At 40.0% G+C, this 17,588-nt stretch overlaps 1 protein-coding gene across 12 annotated transcripts in view; it reads right to left on the reverse strand.

Moving 5' to 3' along the window:
- The window catches only part of hdac9b (histone deacetylase 9b), a 41,165-nt gene that overhangs the window by 13,229 nt on the left and 10,348 nt on the right, over window positions 1–17,588 (reverse strand). For 5 of the 12 annotated variants that reach the window (XM_044360380.1, XM_044360381.1, XM_044360377.1 and 2 more), the window contains 5 exons: window positions 13,308–13,557; window positions 2,416–2,657; window positions 1,893–2,070; window positions 272–404; window positions 27–148 (listed from right to left, as the gene is read on the reverse strand). In XM_044360380.1, coding sequence (XP_044216315.1) covers window positions 27–148; window positions 272–404; window positions 1,893–2,070; window positions 2,416–2,657; window positions 13,308–13,416 — 784 coding nt within the window. In that variant the 5' untranslated portion in view covers window positions 13,417–13,557. The other 7 variants (XM_044360384.1, XM_044360382.1, XM_044360378.1 and 4 more) reach the window with 7 other exon arrangements.

The raw sequence follows: 17,588 nt of genomic DNA on the forward strand, positions 1-17,588 counted from the left end.
GTGTGTGTGCGTGCAAATTAGCAAACCTGTCTTCCTCAAGGGGAAGTCGTCCTTGCTCTCTATGGGTGATGGCAGAGTATACTGGCAGGTGGGGGATGTGCCGCCCAGAGGTGGAGAGCTTTGGTCCAGAGATGTATGGTGAGAGGACCTGATCACACAAGAAACCATTAAATTTAAGAGAGTGCAATATGATATCATGATATATATTATGTGATTTAAATATAGTATTTGTATGCCCTTCTGGCAGGTTAAAACAATAGGTTGTACTTACGTGTACCAGAGTTTTGGGTGGTGGATGAAAGAGTGATTGACTCCGTTGCTGGCAGGGTCCTTTGCTGATTTGCTTAACAGAAACTCTTGGAGTTTCTGCTTCACCTCAGTACTGGCCACTGCACCTGTGAGACCAAAAGACGGAATCACAAGAATTGGGGTTACCCTAGGGCAATGACTCATGATATACACTATTATGGCATAAGAATTATTACAAATCTAAAAGTTACACTCTTGAAACTTCCAGCCTCTTCACTGATTTTGCTGTATCACATTTACCTAAAACTACCCCTAAAGTACATAAATTGAGTTTTTTCTCTTTTATTTTTGCTGATTGAGTTTACTTTATCTTCCAGAGCAGCCACAACTTATGTAGGAAGATCTCCCCCTAGTGGTCTAAGAGCACAATATTAGTTTCAAGCTGTTGAAGTGATACTGCAGAGGGATGTTCTTTCCTATTGGAGGGTTACAGTTGCAGGGCACAGTTTCAAATTACCTGACCTGACAAAGTCATAAATCTTGTCTATTATTAGCTATAAGGTAAAAACAGAAATGATATACTATATCTGAAGCTATTTTCATCATGCTGTTGAAAGACATTTTCTCCTAAATTTTAAGCTTAAATGGCACCGGCCAACCTTATGTCATCACTTATATATACTGGTTAAGTACCGTTTCATCATCAGCAACACAATCATATTCAAATCATTGGCATCTTCTATTTTATATGATGAATTAAGTAATTTCCACTTTCTAGACTAGGAAACCTCTAGCACAGTTACTATAAATCTAATACTTAAAAAACCTTGTTTCTAATTGCCAGAAATACAAAATTAAATTGTCCTTTGGAGTAAGTACATGAACTTTTTAATCTGATTTCTTCACCACTGTATTGTGCAATGTTATCTAAAAGGAACATTAGATTTCGTAACAAGGGATGACACCCACACTGGATAAAATAACATAATTCACCATGTACCCCAAGTGGTATCTAGCCAGGCTAATAGTTTTAGTTTATATCTCATAAACACTTTTACTTTGTTTTTGTCTCTGTGTTTTGTTGTTAGAGCCCAGGAAGAGACCTAGGGCTATTATTGTCACAACAGCTAACTGAGACAAACAATTTAACAACAGGCCAAGGTGGGTGTCTGTCTGAGCCCTTGCAACCAGAAACCAAATAACTACTTTACTAATATAGGCTGCCACATGAGTTGAAAACTTTCCATGCAGTTCTTTGGTCTTAGCATTATTTCCACTGTTGTGAAGCTCAAAAAGCTCAAGTTTAGCAACTGTTATGCCAACTAATCTTTAGAGCCAGGACATCTGAATATTATAAATAGTAATAATGATGATAGCAAAACATGTACATGACCCAGTGTGAATATATTGAGTGACTGAGTATTTTCTCAGCCAGTAGCCATTCAGCTACAGTAAACCATTCCTATCCTGCTGTTATATGCATATTTTGCTCAGGCCTCACTCTAAGGTAATGCATTAAAAAATGATTGAAAAGGTTGAGGGTTATGATCTGGGGGCCCCATGCGTGCTTTTGCCTGGGGCCCTCAAAATCACAAATTCCACCCCTGATGGTAATGGTGATGATGGCGGTGTCGAGCTCTTACTCTCTCGGGAGCGCTCCTTGCCCCTGAGGCTCAGGCTGGAAACATGCTGCTCTCGCCGATGCCTCTCCTGCTCCTTCTCCTGCTGGTTCTGCTGCTGCTGCTGCTGCTGCTGCTCCAGACGGCGCTCCTTCTCTGCGAGTTCCTGCTGCTGTTTCATGGCCTGGAGCTCCTGCTGGAGCTGAGAAACATGCGGGCCTCAAGTCAGCATGAAGAGAACACACTGATAAATATATTTTTAAAATGACTGGTGTCTGTGTACTTCTGCAGTTTCTGTTTTGCTGTGATGGACTATTCAGTACTCATCTGTGGAAAGAAAACTCACACTGTGCTGTGATGTATTGCTCAACACCCTGTCTTGCTGAGTTGTTTCTTACTTTCTGCACTCTGCACTCTTGTTCTGAGTTATAATGTTTTCTACTGATCTGCACTATGCCATGCTGTGTTGTGCTCTGCTGTTTTGTTCACTGTGGTACTGTGCTGTGCCACTGCTGTCCTCCATACAACTGTGCGGTGCAATACTGACCTTGAGGTGCTCCTGGAGCTGAGCCTGGTGCTGACGGGTCAACTTCTCATGCTGCTTCTGGAACTCGCTGATTAGTAGCTGCTTCTGGATCTGCTGCTGCTTCTGAATGAGGAGCAGCTCCTGCTGCAGCTGCCTCTCCCACAGTCCTGGGTCCGAGCCTGGCCCCACCATCCTCAGATCTGTGCGCAGGTCCAGCGGAGATAAGGGCTCCACAGCCAATGGCACGTCTGGTTTAATGTCCACTGTGGGCCGCAGAAGAGAAGCAGAGAGAATAAAAGAGAAAAAGAGATTAGTCAAATCCAAAAAGCACCTATAATTTTATCAATTCCAATAATGCAACCACAGGTGAATGTATATAACATATTATTATCACATACTGTCAAGAGAGCAGGAGAGGAAAATTAGGCTTTTAAAAAAGGGACACGTTTTAAGAATTAGAGGGAAAGAACGAGAGGGAGGGAAGGAGAAGGGTCAGAAATGAGGAGTACAGCTTTCTCTCCAGCGATCCTCAGAAACCTACAATTATAATAGTTTCTATAAACAAACACTGGATCACATCCGTCAGCGTAGAGTCTACTGGGAGCAGCTGTATAGCAGACTCAATGGACATTTGGCACGAAATGTTGGAAGTGGTCATTTAAAGTATTTACATAAATCCTATCTTCCCACTGTTTGATAAATAAATAAAAGGAGTTCTTCTCCTTGTCCCTACCAGAACATCATGCAGATATTCCTTCTAACCATAAATGATTTAAAGCAAAGTAGTTTGCAAGCCTGGAACCAGCATGTGTTTGTGAATTCATAGTTCTGTGATATTTCCATCTTTTTATTATCATTATTTAATACAGGCAAATGATACACATAACACATGTGATAATATGATAACATGACGATATAACCTCACAAAAAAGCAAATGGAAAAAAGGGAAAAAAGTAAATAAAAATAAAAGACAAAATAAAATTAATGTTAAAAGAATCCCTTAAAAATTGTGAGATTTTAAGAGAAAAAAGGGGAACAATTTGATGTCAAAGAATAAGTACACAGAAGATAATCCAATATTTTGCAATATTTTTTCATATGAATTATATATGTATTGCCTTTTAATCTTGTCAGGCTTATTATTCCAAAGGAACTTAAACATTTTTTGTTCAAAACATTTAAAGAAGGATGCTTCTGAAAGTGCTATTAAGAGATAGGCCAAAATGAACTGAGGAATTACGAGAGTATTAATCAATGTGATCTTTCCTTATTAACCAGTATCCCTCTCAAAGATTGTGAAACTTTTTCAATTTTCTCAATTTTTTGTTCGTAATGTATCTTAAATAGATCTTTTGGATTATCTGGAGTATGAATTCCCAAAACATATACCGAGCCGTTACTCCACTTGATTGTAGCTGGGCACTGTAGGTCAAAATGTGTACCTCTCAATGGTCCTATTCTCATAATGGTGCATTTACCAAAGCTTGGCTTTAATCCAGATATTCCAAATGAATATCAAGTATGAGGGCATCTCATAGTGAAGATTTCTCAGGCTGCAGAAAAAATTTTGCATCATCTGCATATAATGTTTTTGTCTCTATCCTATTTGGTTTTAAACCTGTGATGCATGAATTATTTCTAATTCTAATAGCAAAAATTTCAATGCATCGTAAAAACAACTACAGAGACAGCAGACACCCCTGACATACACCTCTAGACATGGTGAAACTATTATTTTATGAGGGTTTCCTCAAAATTAAAAAACTGAAGAACTTTTTGGATGAAATCCCATATTAGTTTATCAAATGCCTTTTCAAAGTCAGCAATAAATAAAAGTCCAGATTTCTGTCAATTTTCATAATAGTCTATAGTATCAAGAAGATGCTGCATGTTATCACCAATAAAGCGCACTGAATGAAACCTGTTTGATCATATTTTATTATATCACCAATAATTCTTTTTATTCTCAATGCAATATATTTAGAGAGGATACAAGTATCACAGCAGAGCAGTGTCAGTGCTCTCCAATGTTTCATACATACAGGATCTTTGTAAGGCCCTGTGGATCTTGCTTTAGGAGTAATGTGATGATGTCCTTTTTCTGTGTGTCTGATGTTATTACCTGAGTGAGAGTAGTTAAAAATGCCATCAGAGGTTTTTTTTAATTTCTGTGAAAAAGTCTTATAAACCTCAATAAGAATGCCATCAATCCCAGGTGATTTACCAGAGAAAGAATTAATTGCATCCAGTAACTCTCTTTCCAAAATTTCACCTTCACAACTTAATTGCTGAAGTGCTGAAAGTGACTGATCATAGTTTAGCGGAAAAAATAATTCAATATCAGAGCTGGCGAGAGACTCTGGCTCCTTCTCAAAAGAAAATAAAGCTTTGAAATAATCCACCTCCTCACACAATATTTCCTGTGGAGATGTAAGTATAACACCATTTGTTGTACACAAGTTCATGTTTTGCTTGCCCAAATTGCTTCGATTTAATCTTATAAAATGAGCAGTGCACTTCTCCCCTTTTTCCATCCAAGTGGCACAAGATCTATTGATGATACCATTTATACGCCCAGAGTACAAATTCTCCAGTTCCAGTTGTTTATTTTTTCATTAAATAAGCCGTTTCTAAGGAGGGCAGTTGCATTTCATCCAGCATTTTTTTTCAGTTCATTTATATCGTCCATTAAACTCCTCTCCTTTATCAATTTTTTTTTTTTTTTTTGGTTTCCGTGATCACATCTTGATGGCATGTGCTCTAAATGCACACTTAAAGGACTCCCAGACGTTGTGTGGGTCGGATGAATTTTCATGATTTTCAAAGAATTCTTATAAATTAAATCCTTTATTTTTCTTTTTATAAACATAGTATCATTTAAAAGTGATGGGTTGAATTTCCAGTAGCCATAGCCCCAAGGACATTCAGCTGTAATGAATTGTTACAATAGCATGATCAGACCTTAAGCAGTCACCAATAATACATTTTGATATCTTGGGAACAAGAGGCAGGCAAACATGAGTTAAAGCTAAAAATTAAGAGGAAGAAAACAAAAAATGTAACAGCCATTCAGCCCATACAAACAGCAATAAAACAGGGAGAAAATCAGGAGGGTGTTTCATCCTGAGCCAATACAATTTTAATTGCAATAAGAAAACATGTAAACATTTGCACAATTGCTTTCACTCACATAGTCTGAGATTCTTCTCTGCCTCTTGCACTAAATAATTTTTTGACTGATCTGTTGGTCCTTGTCCACTTCCCATTGTTGTCGCTGGTTGGTGTCCAGTTCCACGATCTGTGTCTTGACGTGTAGCAGTCCCAGCTCCTTGAGAGCCTTTACCGCAGCTTGTGGATTTCTATATGCCTGCGAGGTCCCATCTTCGCTGAAAACCTTCAATTTGGCCAAGGCCAAGATGTGAGATTTTATATTGTTCTCTCATAGGTCTGTACAAGGCTCTCTGTTGTTTCACTTTAAAGGTGAAGTCATGATCAAAGAAAATATTCATACCATTATAGGTTAATTCCTTCTTCCCCCATGCAGCATGAAGTATTTGCTTCTTTGTTTCAAAGTTCAAACATGCGGTGCGCTCTGATGATGATAAAGTCTCCAGTTTTTTGAGGAAGGCTGTCATATTGTTGCCTTCACTTTTCTCTGGTATGTTGAATCTATGCAAGTTGTTTTGCCTGGACTTGTTTTCCTGGTATTCAGTGCGTACTTCCATCTCCAAAACTTTGTTCACCAGATTTTTAATCGATTTATGGTGCAGTATTTCAGTATCATGTATCTCAGTGACCCGGCGCTCAACCTGTTCCAGTCTGTCGCTCATTTTTTCTACATCAAGGTGTAATTCTGTCATCTGTTGCATAATTGTCTTAATGTCTTTTTCAGTCTTGGCTCCAAATGCTTGGAAATCCATCCTGAAATCCTGGATCTCTTTCGAGCGAGTCCTTCTCAATTGATTGTTTGTGCGCTTCTTACTTGTTAGAGTTGTCTTTTACATCATTGCACCTGAACATAAATTCATACCCCGACACAGGTTAAGACATGAAGGCAAATGGAGATAAACCATCTCTTTTTTTTTTTTATTATTATTATCTTGTGGGGTTGGAGAGACACACAGCTTTTACTCTGCCATCATTACCGGAAGTCCACTAGAAGTCTTTCCATCTTTGTTACTGAGTGCAGACACTGCAATATGTGCATCGGTAAGAAATGCATTTGTCTTTGACAACTAGAGTAATTGCCAGATACAAAGTGAGAGGGCATCCCTTTGGTCTCCAAGCTCTATAAATAGCCTGTTCCACAGAGAAAATCGATTGCCAGTTAAGAACATAGAAGACAGGGCTACTTCGTCTCTCTATTCCATAGAGGATGATCAGTGATTGTACAATGTTTTTCTTTATCAGTTTTATCCCTGTGTTGTTTCACTCAAACTGCTGTATAAGCTAGCCACAGTAAGCAGTAATTGTAAACAGAATCACACCTTTGAACCAATTTTATATATTAAATAAAGAATGGACATTTAGGCCTATATTTGACCAGTGATTTAATAAAAATGTCCAGTTCTTAGAAAAAATTGCCTGTTAGTTATGCTGATCATGATGTGACATTCAAGGAAGGGTGCACATTGTCCAGACTGTATAATGTCTCTTCCATTTTGAGACCAGAGAAATATTCAAACCTACTTAAAATTCCAGTGGCTGGAGGGAGATTTATTGAGTGCATTCATTGCCTTAATCTTCTCAAGGGTCACATTTGAGGGAACAAATACAGGCAATGTTATTACGCCACCTGTTCAGTGGAAGCATGCGAGAAAACTGACACACTACACTTTTTACATTCACATAAATAATCTTGTGTTGCATTGTCATACATTTATCCTCATAAACTACAATAACATACCAATAAAAAAAAGAGTTTAAACCTGCCAAAAAGAAGCAGTGTCAGTCTACAGTAGCCATCAATTAAGAAGCAATGCCCTCCTGTTCACTGATGCTGTGAAGCACACTGGAGCCCATTTGTTTTGTCATGTAGCCTGTTTTTCATTGCCACCATTCCATGTGTATGCGGCGGTGATGATTATAAATAGAAACATAAAAGCAAGTGGCGCAATCCTGGTCTGTGACAACCCCCACACCCTAGTATCCACCACCCTAACTTGCCGCTGTCATGGCAACGCTGGCGACGTAATTATGTCTCCCCATCCTGCAGATATCGAGTCTCACTGCATGTCATCTCCTGCCTACAGTGGCAATGTGACATGTTGACTATTATATCAGCTTTTCAGCTCTTATATAAGAATGGAGTCCCCAGCAGAGAGAGACGGAGAGAAAGCATTACAGAACCCTCCAACACACACATACACAACACACACACAAACACACACACACAGTCTGTAGAGATTCAGTGGCTAAGTGATAACTTGTCTTAAAACACATTCAAAGAGTGAAGACAGCTAGAGGGGACTCCTGTGCTATAATTTTTCTCTCTGTGTTCTAAAAACAGCTCCAATCAAATGACGGAGGAGGGCAAGCACAGAGAACAGGCACCTGTAGCACAGACCCTTCTCTACTGACAGGGAATATTAATCTTAGCTTGTAAGTACTTGACAAAGGACTCTTTTGTAGCAGGCACTGTTCCAGGGGCAGCCGTGAACCTGTGAACCATTGAAGGGCTCAGAGAGTCAAACAGCCTTAGTGCTACTTTTGCCTAATGGACCTAAATATAGCAACAAAAAAACACCTGCTGCCTGGGAGAATTCACCACTGTGATATCTAATTAATCTCATATTTCATTCTGTACCCTCACTCTGACTGGCATTAAGGATCTCCACTTTGATCAGCACATCAAGCTGAGCCTCAATCAAAAAAATCTCAGATAGTGGTTTAACAGGAGGGGGGGGGGGGGGGGGGGGGGGGGTGTGAAAGCTTAAGCCACCTTTGATAACCGAGGCTGTATGAAATGGCCCTTGAGGAAACCACAACAGCCTCATGTGCCTGTTCTATTCTTGTCCACTCACCGTCCACTGTGTTGGCAAGACTAACGCTGGATGGAATGACAATGTTGAGGGAACATAATGAAGTCCTAAAGGTAGGTAGGCATGGTTCCAGCTCAGCAGAAGCCTCTACCTAATGTATAATTTACAACGTTCCTTCCTCATAATTAACATTAATCTCTGTGCTGATTGTAGAACAGAAAAAATGTCAAAATGTGCATCTGTTTATGTACTTTACCCAACCACAGAATACATTAGAACTATATATTCACTGCTACAATTTTACAGTTAATATATTTAAGTGAAATGCACCCTGAAACTACTCGAAGCTGAAATCTGCTGTTTCTGTAATACAAAAATACTCCTTCGGCAGAGGAGAATACGGAACCACCAGTAACTAGGGCTAAATAAAAATGCTTTTCTGAGCAGGGTCTTAATATAGACAATGTGTGAAAGACTGTCACAGTTGTGAGGCCGCCTGCTCAATTTAACACAGGCAAAAATAAAAGCGCAGTGTTGCATTTATGTAACTTTCGGGTCACTTTTGAAAATGATCACTCACATAGAAGAGCCTGCCACTTTTAGGTTCAGTGGTCCAATAGTGCCATCAGCGATCATGACCCTTGATATGAATGCTCTTTTTTCGGGTGAAAGTGAGGTGCCTCCTGATTGGTGGAAGTGCACAGAAGTGTCTCTAGGCACTGGTAAACAAGAGATTTATGAATGACAGGTCCCAAATTTGTTTTTAGCACAAGGGAGCGACAAGCACCCTGCCCCATGCCCAAATTCCTCCCTGTGGAGGGCCTGCCAAGAGGGGATAGGGTGACTTATGGCCTGTGACCACACTCCCACTGCAGCAAGCACAGCCAGTGTCCCCAAAGTGTTTATTTCTATAACCGATCTGCCTCTCATTAGCTTTGGTGGTGGTTAGAGTGACAATCACAGCCTTAATTTGAGATGTTGGATGACTGTCTTTTTTGCCACAGGCCACATTACCAGGCTTCCCACCCCGGAGAGAGACCAGACACACATCATCAGTGACGTTGCTATTATATGTAAAGTCTAAAACATATAGATACATAGAGTAAAACTTATCAACATTAGTCACTACTTAGTTACGCTAAGACTAATGTTGGACTTTACACCTTGAATTCTGAATTTAGCCCTTTTTAATCATGCTAGCACTTAAACTGACAACTACCACGAGAACAGAGTTATTAATATTGTAAACATGAATATAAAGGGTGCAGCTATTCTTACACTTTAACAAATTAGCTTGCACCTACAGGTGCCCTTTGGCATCACTGAATAAGGCTAATAATATTCAGATTTAATGGGGAAAAAATTTGCTTCACAGACACATTATCACAGAGTTATATGCAAATGAATAATATTCTTTAATACACCAAACACGTTGTTTTTCGTGTTGATAGGTAAGTGCTGATGAAAAAATTTCACTTGTTATTAAAAATTATTGACATAAATATCTATCTACACATTAAGCTCAGTAGAATTACTTTTTAAGTAATTACAATATCACATAGTGCACATGTACTATGAGAAAAAAGTTTCTCCTGAAAAATTCTGAATTAATTCATTACAAGATGCAAATATAGTTGTTACAGCTTTGCAAGAAGTTTAAAAGCAACACTTGGATTATGAATGTTAAAAATCAAATACATTTATCTTCTCACTAATCTCTAATCTTTTGCTTCAAACAAATATTATAATAATGTGTGTAACTACTATATAAATATGATGTTACATATGTTTACAGGTTGTTGCTTTTCACCAGTTTTCATTTATAACTGCTTTTTGGCAAATTAAGATTTGTATAACCCCAAAAACATCACCACAATTTGAAGTGTTGTGGGTGTTTAGTACTGGAGCACCCGCTGCTCCACTGGTGCTCCAGCGAATCACATTAGTGTGTATAAAAAATGTTTAGAGCATCTTAACCCAATGTGATACTGACCATAGATCATCTTTAGTGTATATTTTATTACTGAAATACCCGTTTTGGCTATATATGTAATGGCACACTTTGTGTTTACACTTTAAACATATTGTATGCTGGATGCATTTAGTAGAGATGGTTACTGATCTAAATTCCCTGTCTGAGAGTATAAATAGAACCAGAGATACAGAAGATGTTTGAGGGCAAAAATAAGCTGATGCTTGGGACTGCAATGTGGTGCTGGATCTCTCATTAAGTGCCTTGTTATTTTGAGCAGCTGGCATGTCTAAAGCAGGAAACAGGTCTTTATTTTTAAGACTCAGGCTCGTCCTTGCAGCTGAGCCAGGGCTGTGGCTTGCAGGCTATCTGCTAACAAAGAGAGCTGAGCTGAGCCACCAAGGGCCCTTTCACTGAGGGGAGCCAGGAGTCCAGTCGTCTCCTGTCCTGCCGTCATGCCAAACCGTCTCACACAAACAGCAACACACAAAACGACATCTACTAAATCTTCATCCGAGCAAAAATAAAGCAGAAAATGCAGGATATTGTAGGTGATAATTAGCAAGTTCCTCTGTAAAGACTATCATTATCCTACTCTCTACGGACTGTAGACGCTACAGTCAATGAAATGCCTAATAAATCAATCACCAAGAGTCAATAGTCTAAATGCCTTGAGCCATAGCAACCCTTCCAACTAGAAGAAAAGCATCCAGGATCCTGAAAAAAACAAGCTTTAAACTGTGCTTTCTATATGATGCACATTAAGACAAAGGGACAAAATATAAAAAGCAACCAAAAAATTACCATTACCAATGGTTTTAAATAATACGTTACATCATTCTTATATGAGTAATTGTTTATCATTACTGAATCAAAATTATTATTGCATGCTCTTTAGCTGTGAGCACTTCAAACATGAGACAACCTGAATAGATACAGGATACAGACAAGAGGACTTGAAAGGTGGAGCATTGTTATTGTCTGAAAGGTTCCTATTGAAGAGAGCTTGCATGATATTTTACATGATATCATGCACTCAGGGGGAACTAATTAGTTTTCCCTGGGTAGAGAGCCCATCTGAGTACTGTTTTTTATCAGAACTTTGATGTTACGGACACTAATCAAAATAAAAACAGGATTATGCCCTTTATTTTCATGAGCCACTTGAAATGTAACAGCAGAGAATATCATATAAAATGTCACAAAGTTTGCTTTAGCAACCTATTCACTAACCACTAATTCAGCTGACACAAGGATCCCTTCTCAAACAATAATCATGACAGTGTATTCATAATCCTAAAACATCCTCAAGTCTCTATTAAAGCGAATGTGTCTGCTCTACCAACAACACAAACGTGACACACAGTGAACTTGTACAAAAGCATCCCAGAGTTGCATTTTTAGACAGATAATGTTAGTCACTGTCAAGTGATTTACAATAAAGTGGAAAGAACAAATTAAACAGGCAAATGACAGAATTCTCTATAAATATCTGTTCCAAACCACTGTTATATCAGGAGCATGCCAAGATGGAATGATAACGCACAGACGCCTAATCTTAGCAGGCTAATGCCATAAGCTGAAAATAACTCACCTAAGAATAGCTGACCCACAGAATAAGCAAGGAGCCTGAATTCAGGCGCTCGGTATATCTGTTGTTTGGCTCACAGGCCTCTAAGACGGAGCTCTTGTAGCCTAATAGTCAAATAACCTGCTCTATTGACAGAGATGGAATGTGTCATCCCCCTGTCATCCTGCTGTCTTATTTTTAAATCTCCTCACGTTTAGCCCACTGCCTCTGCGTGTTTTCACTCACCAGTTTTGCTTGCCTGAAGTCAGACTTACGGCTGTGTTTTTTTGTTTTTTTTTTACTCATCTTTTACACCACAAATACTGAGTTGACTGAATGTAAAAAAAATAATCTAAATTTACATTAAACAATCAGATTCAATTAGTCGACAGCATGTTGTTGCTCCTTGCTGTTTGCTGATTCTAGATTATCTAACAACTTACAGGTCATAACACATTTCTGAGTAAACGAAGACCTCAGATGCATCAATCTGCACTTTGTCATTATACATGCTTCCAAGCAACTCACATGACAATGTTTTCGCAGAACCAAGTGTTGCCCAGTACTCTTCCTTCCAACTAATTTCCTACGACAATTTTCACATTTTATCAATAGCCACATGCTAAAAAAAAAATCAAAGCAAATAAGGTGACTCATCTTGAGTCAATACAGTGAATAGACGTTACTCATACTGATGTCAGCCATGTACTCCTAAATTCAATTCACAGGTCAAAAATAGAACAGTCAATGTCTGTGGTAAATATCCTGAGAGAAACCTTTCAGTTGTCCCCTCAGTATTTCTGTCACAGTTTTTCCTGTTCCCTGAAAAGTGCACGCTGACATGGAAGCTAGCAAAACACAACATCCCTTTCATGTTCACAGTGACTCATTTCAGGCAACTAGAGCATAGTGTTAACGTTTTTCTACTGAACACTAAAATGAGGAAATGTGTTAACAGTGTTGAAAATACAGTATGTCATGATCAGCAGCACTTTTTACCCATTAGAAGCCTTTTTTCTTAAACATAGATTAAGGTAACAATCCCACTGAGAAACACAAATTATAAAGCAGCATATGTCATCACAAGAGTAATTACCTTGATTCAGGAAGAAGTGCCTGATCCTACCACGTTGCTGTGCTGAGAAGCTTTGAGTTCTCTTTTCACACAGAATGAGAGACCGGGGGAGCGCAAAGAGTTGAGAGTATGTGAGAGAGGGAGAGAGTGAACGTGTGAGAGACAGGCAGAGAGGATGAGAAGAGAGTGGGAGAAATAGGAAAAGCTTCAGCGATAGAGAGAAAGACAGAGACTGGAATGCAAAAAGGGGAAAAAAAGAAGGTTGAAAGCTGAGATTCCTCAAGAGGAGTAGAAACACCGGGCTGTGTGATCACCTGAGTTGTTCACGTTGTGCATCTTGCTCTGGTTGGGGAACTGCTGGTGTCCAACGCGCCCTTCTGTTGTGGAGAAACTTGACTCGCCCTCGTAAATCGTCTGCAGCATACTCCACTCAGCGCTCAGGTCTCATCGCAAGCCTTGCGTTTCCTGTCACCAAGAGCCACCCCTCAGCCACTCAGGGGAGAGACCACGACAACAGGCAACTCTCTCCCTTCCTCTGCCTCCTCCTCTGAGAAACCACTCTCACTGTAGAGCAATAACACAAACTGCACACTCTGTCTGCAGGGCTGCCACACTCTCCCGGTGCCCTGCTTCAGTCTAGTCCAAACACTAACACAGTGTTAGGAGAAGATGGCAAACCTAGCTTCTTTTTTTTTTTTTCTTATCTGCCTCTCTCCCTATTTCTCTCCAGTCTGTAGCTTTTTCTCTTCTCGGAAAAGCGTCTGAGCAGAGAAAAATGTAAGCTGAGTTGCTAGGAAAGCCGTGCACTGTGTACTGAGCACCTCGCTGAGGCAGTAATGCCAGCCAGGGAGGGAGCAAGCTTCATTTGCATGTGAATCAACAACTGCGTGGCCCACAGGTGACAGAAATAGAACAATGGCCAGCCCTGGCTAAAAATAGGTCAGGCGAGGCGCGGGGATTGGAGCAGCATTGATGCGTTTAAAAATACCACACCAAACACAGCTGTCTTCTTCAGCTCCTGCCAGAAGGCATGTCTCCTGACTCCCTCTCTGCAGATGGAGGCTTGATTCCTCTCTCTCTCTCTTTTCTGATTTGTTGAACCAGTCTCTCTCAGTCTCTCTATTTATGTCTTCATTTTGTTCTCTCAGGTACACGAGCAGAAAGATCCATTTTTACCTTGATGTATCTAAAAGAGGTACATGTAAACCTCCCCTCTGTGCAGTCTTTGTTAAAGGTTTTGTAAAACCGCGACTTGTCTTTCATGTGATTCACAACACATAAAAATATATGTATTTGGGGAAACTGTGCACAACCAAACACAAATGCAATAGCATTTGGTTAAAATCTGTATGTGCGACAAATACCCAACAAGATGTGTTAGGTCAAGCGGGACGCCAAATGAACACTGTGTTCATTTAAGACTCCGAGTGTAACCTCACAGCATTAGCTCAGTGTATGTGTGGGGTTCAGTGTGTATCCAGGGCAGTGCTGCTACTCAGGAAGCATGCTTTCAGCAAGCCAAGGAAGCCAACTGTAAGATGCCGTAACAGTATGATCACAATTACATAAACCTCCCAAACTGTGTCAAGAACACCAGACCGGACAAGAAGAGGATTACACACCTCACTTCATTGAAATAGACTTGCTACTGTATGATGGGGGATATGAGAAAAATACAAACAAAACACTGCAGTACGCATATATGTCTTAAAAACATGAATACATGAGTTTAAAAAAAATGACAGAATTTTGAGCATCAAGTAGCTATACAGTAGGATTTTTTCAATTAATATTACATCCCAAACCAGTCAAGATCCGTAGTTAATATAATCTGACTCCATCCCATAAAAGTCAAGTCAAATGTTCTATCTGACCACTGATGCAGGGCTGGGTTTGTGGCCAAGCAGCCTGTGCCTTTAAATTTTTCATCTTCCTTCATAATTTGACCTGTCCCCCAGCCAGGGGCGTGGAGCCAGCGCAGCTATTTTTAGGTCCTGAGCTCTGACGACTCGGCTACAGAGACACAGAGAAGGAGTTTTACTGTGTTGTTTCAGCTGGACAAACATTTAACCCCTCAATCCTTTTATCACAGCACAGCGAAGAAGCCAAGAAGGAAATGCACAGCTTGCAGGCTCGCCCCAGACATAAAACAACTCTCAGGCTAATGCATGATATATGTTGAGTGGCTTGATTATTTAGAAAAGGAGGCAACTAGGGGATTATGCGTATATTTATTTTTAATTCCTTCCCACTTCTTGGTTATCTCAAAACTCAAATTAAACATCTAAATCTTTTTTGTCATCTTTGTTTACTTTATAAAATAGTTATAGAACATCGTGGAAAATCTATTTTAAAAGTGGTTACTCAAATCTCCCTTTGGTGACACATTTTAGTGTTAAGAGATTTAGCAAACTCCTGGTTTTCGTGAGGTAGTTTGGCATTCAAGCTGGATAAGGATGGTGTGAGAGATAACAAGCCTTCAAGTCCAACGTAAAAACCTAGAACTCCATCTGTCACAGTATCTGTCAGACCAGGAAAGCTCTGACCCTGTAGGCTGACCTCAACATAGGCCGAAGCATAATTGATCAAAAGGGGAAGTAAAGCTGTCACATGAATGACAATTATCGTGACAAAGGAATCCCTATTTATATGTCATCATGCTGTGAAATCCTTGAATGAGTAGGTCAAAACACATTTTGCAATGTTCCTGTTACTGTGATTTTCCACTATTGCCCAATAAAATGCTGCAAACATAGGGACTATTTTTGCCATTCAGTTCTGATCATTCATATCAGTTATTATTATATTAATTATATTATTATAATAGAGTTATTTATTGGGGGTTTTTTTTCACTTGTTCACTTGGTTGTTTGGAGAATGTTCTGCACTGTATATATTGATTTTTTGGTTAAATGTGGGTAACGTAAGGACAAGGAATGACACTAATTTCTTTGCACCTTTACAAGGAATAGAGGTGAATAATCAGTTCTCAGTATCATGTTGGAAAACATCGGTCAACCTGCCCTACTGCTCCTAAAAATAAAGACATTTCAGTGGGACATGTTAGCAGCGATTAACCTACACTTTTTATTTATAACTAGCTTCCTGAGGCTGATGAGGGATTGTGGGATTGGAAATAGCTCTGTCCAATAGGCAGGGTCCAGTAAACCTGCAATGTGGCAAGCCCATTATAGCTCCTACTGCGTCACTGGCGGCCTTTGTCTACTTTAGTCCTATTAAAGCATTTAAGTGTGAACGTCAGCGTCCCTGCTGGAGAGCCGCTCTGCTCTGCTCTCCGGGGCCGAGGCTTGACTGTCTGTCACCTCCCTCATTATCAAACACAAACTTCATGTGTGCGTGTGTCATTTTGTGTGTGTGTGTGTGTGTGTTTTGACATTAGAGCACCGACATGGAGTGGGGGAATATTAGAGATGAGGGAACAAGTGGGTCAGACCAGTGAAGTGCCCCCAGCACTTTCCAAATTTAAATGAAAGGCCATTATAGCCTGTTTCAAAGAGCAAGGGATGTCAATATACATACACACATACACACGCATCCATACACACATCAACATTATGTTGTTTTCTCCAACTAAGTCCATTTAAATTACCTATTGGTACCAGAAATAAAAACAAAGAGCTACTTCCCGCTACGATACCTCAGTCTTTCTGTTCTATTTAGAGAACCTGGTCATAACCTGGGGACTTGTATTTTTCAACCAAATAAGCCTACTCACATTACCACAATTACTGTACCAGTTCCAAATCAACTCCCAAGTTCTGTGGCTTAATCACCATAGCGCTGCTGCCTTGTGACACAGTGTGCATGATGAAACCCAGCAGGGAAGCAGACTGGAGAAGGAAGGGAGCTGAACTTAAGTGTTGCAACAGATATAATGGGTGGACAAACACTGCTCCTTATAACTAATTTGATCCGGTTAGAAAACGTTTGTTCCCCTTAATAGCGGATGATCCCCGTGTGGGAGGGAATGAGTCAACCATGTTTTGTTGTTCCGTGTTCTCTGAACTTCAAAGCCCCCGTGTATCCCAGGGGGGAGTTGTCTATTGTAAAATAAATGGATCACAGAGTGAATCTTATATTACCGTAATCAATACGTTTAGTAGAATCTGTTTTGATTTAAAAAAAAATAATTTCTCTGACTTCCTGCTTATTGCTCGTCTTCCTGCCTACCTGTGTGGATGCAGAGTTTCATCATGCCACCTTGGGAGGACTGCAGCGGATGTAATCATTGTCAGGTGCTGATTTCTCCCGTCAGAGGGGATGTCCCTCCCAAGAGAGGGTCTGTATACTAACAGCAACTTCTAACGTAACCATGCCGCCCCCCTCCTCCATCCCCTGAGCTTCTTCTCTCTAGTGGACACCCCACAGCTCTGAGGGCAGCCCTGACACAGGAGGGAAATTAACTCTCCACACCAATTACCTCAATGCCCGCCATCTTACTTACATCAGCCCTTCATGAGTCACCATTGCTAAGTGTGGAAGAGTTCCTAGACCATTTTGGGGAGTGAAACCATCGCTCTCTCTGCTCTAGTCACAGCATGCTCCGTTAGCTACCAAGCTCAGCAATCCTACCT

The sequence above is a fragment of the Thunnus albacares genome, chromosome 8 (genome assembly GCF_914725855.1).
Source record: "Thunnus albacares chromosome 8, fThuAlb1.1, whole genome shotgun sequence".
In the NCBI taxonomy this organism is placed as follows: domain Eukaryota; kingdom Metazoa; phylum Chordata; class Actinopteri; order Scombriformes; family Scombridae; genus Thunnus; species Thunnus albacares.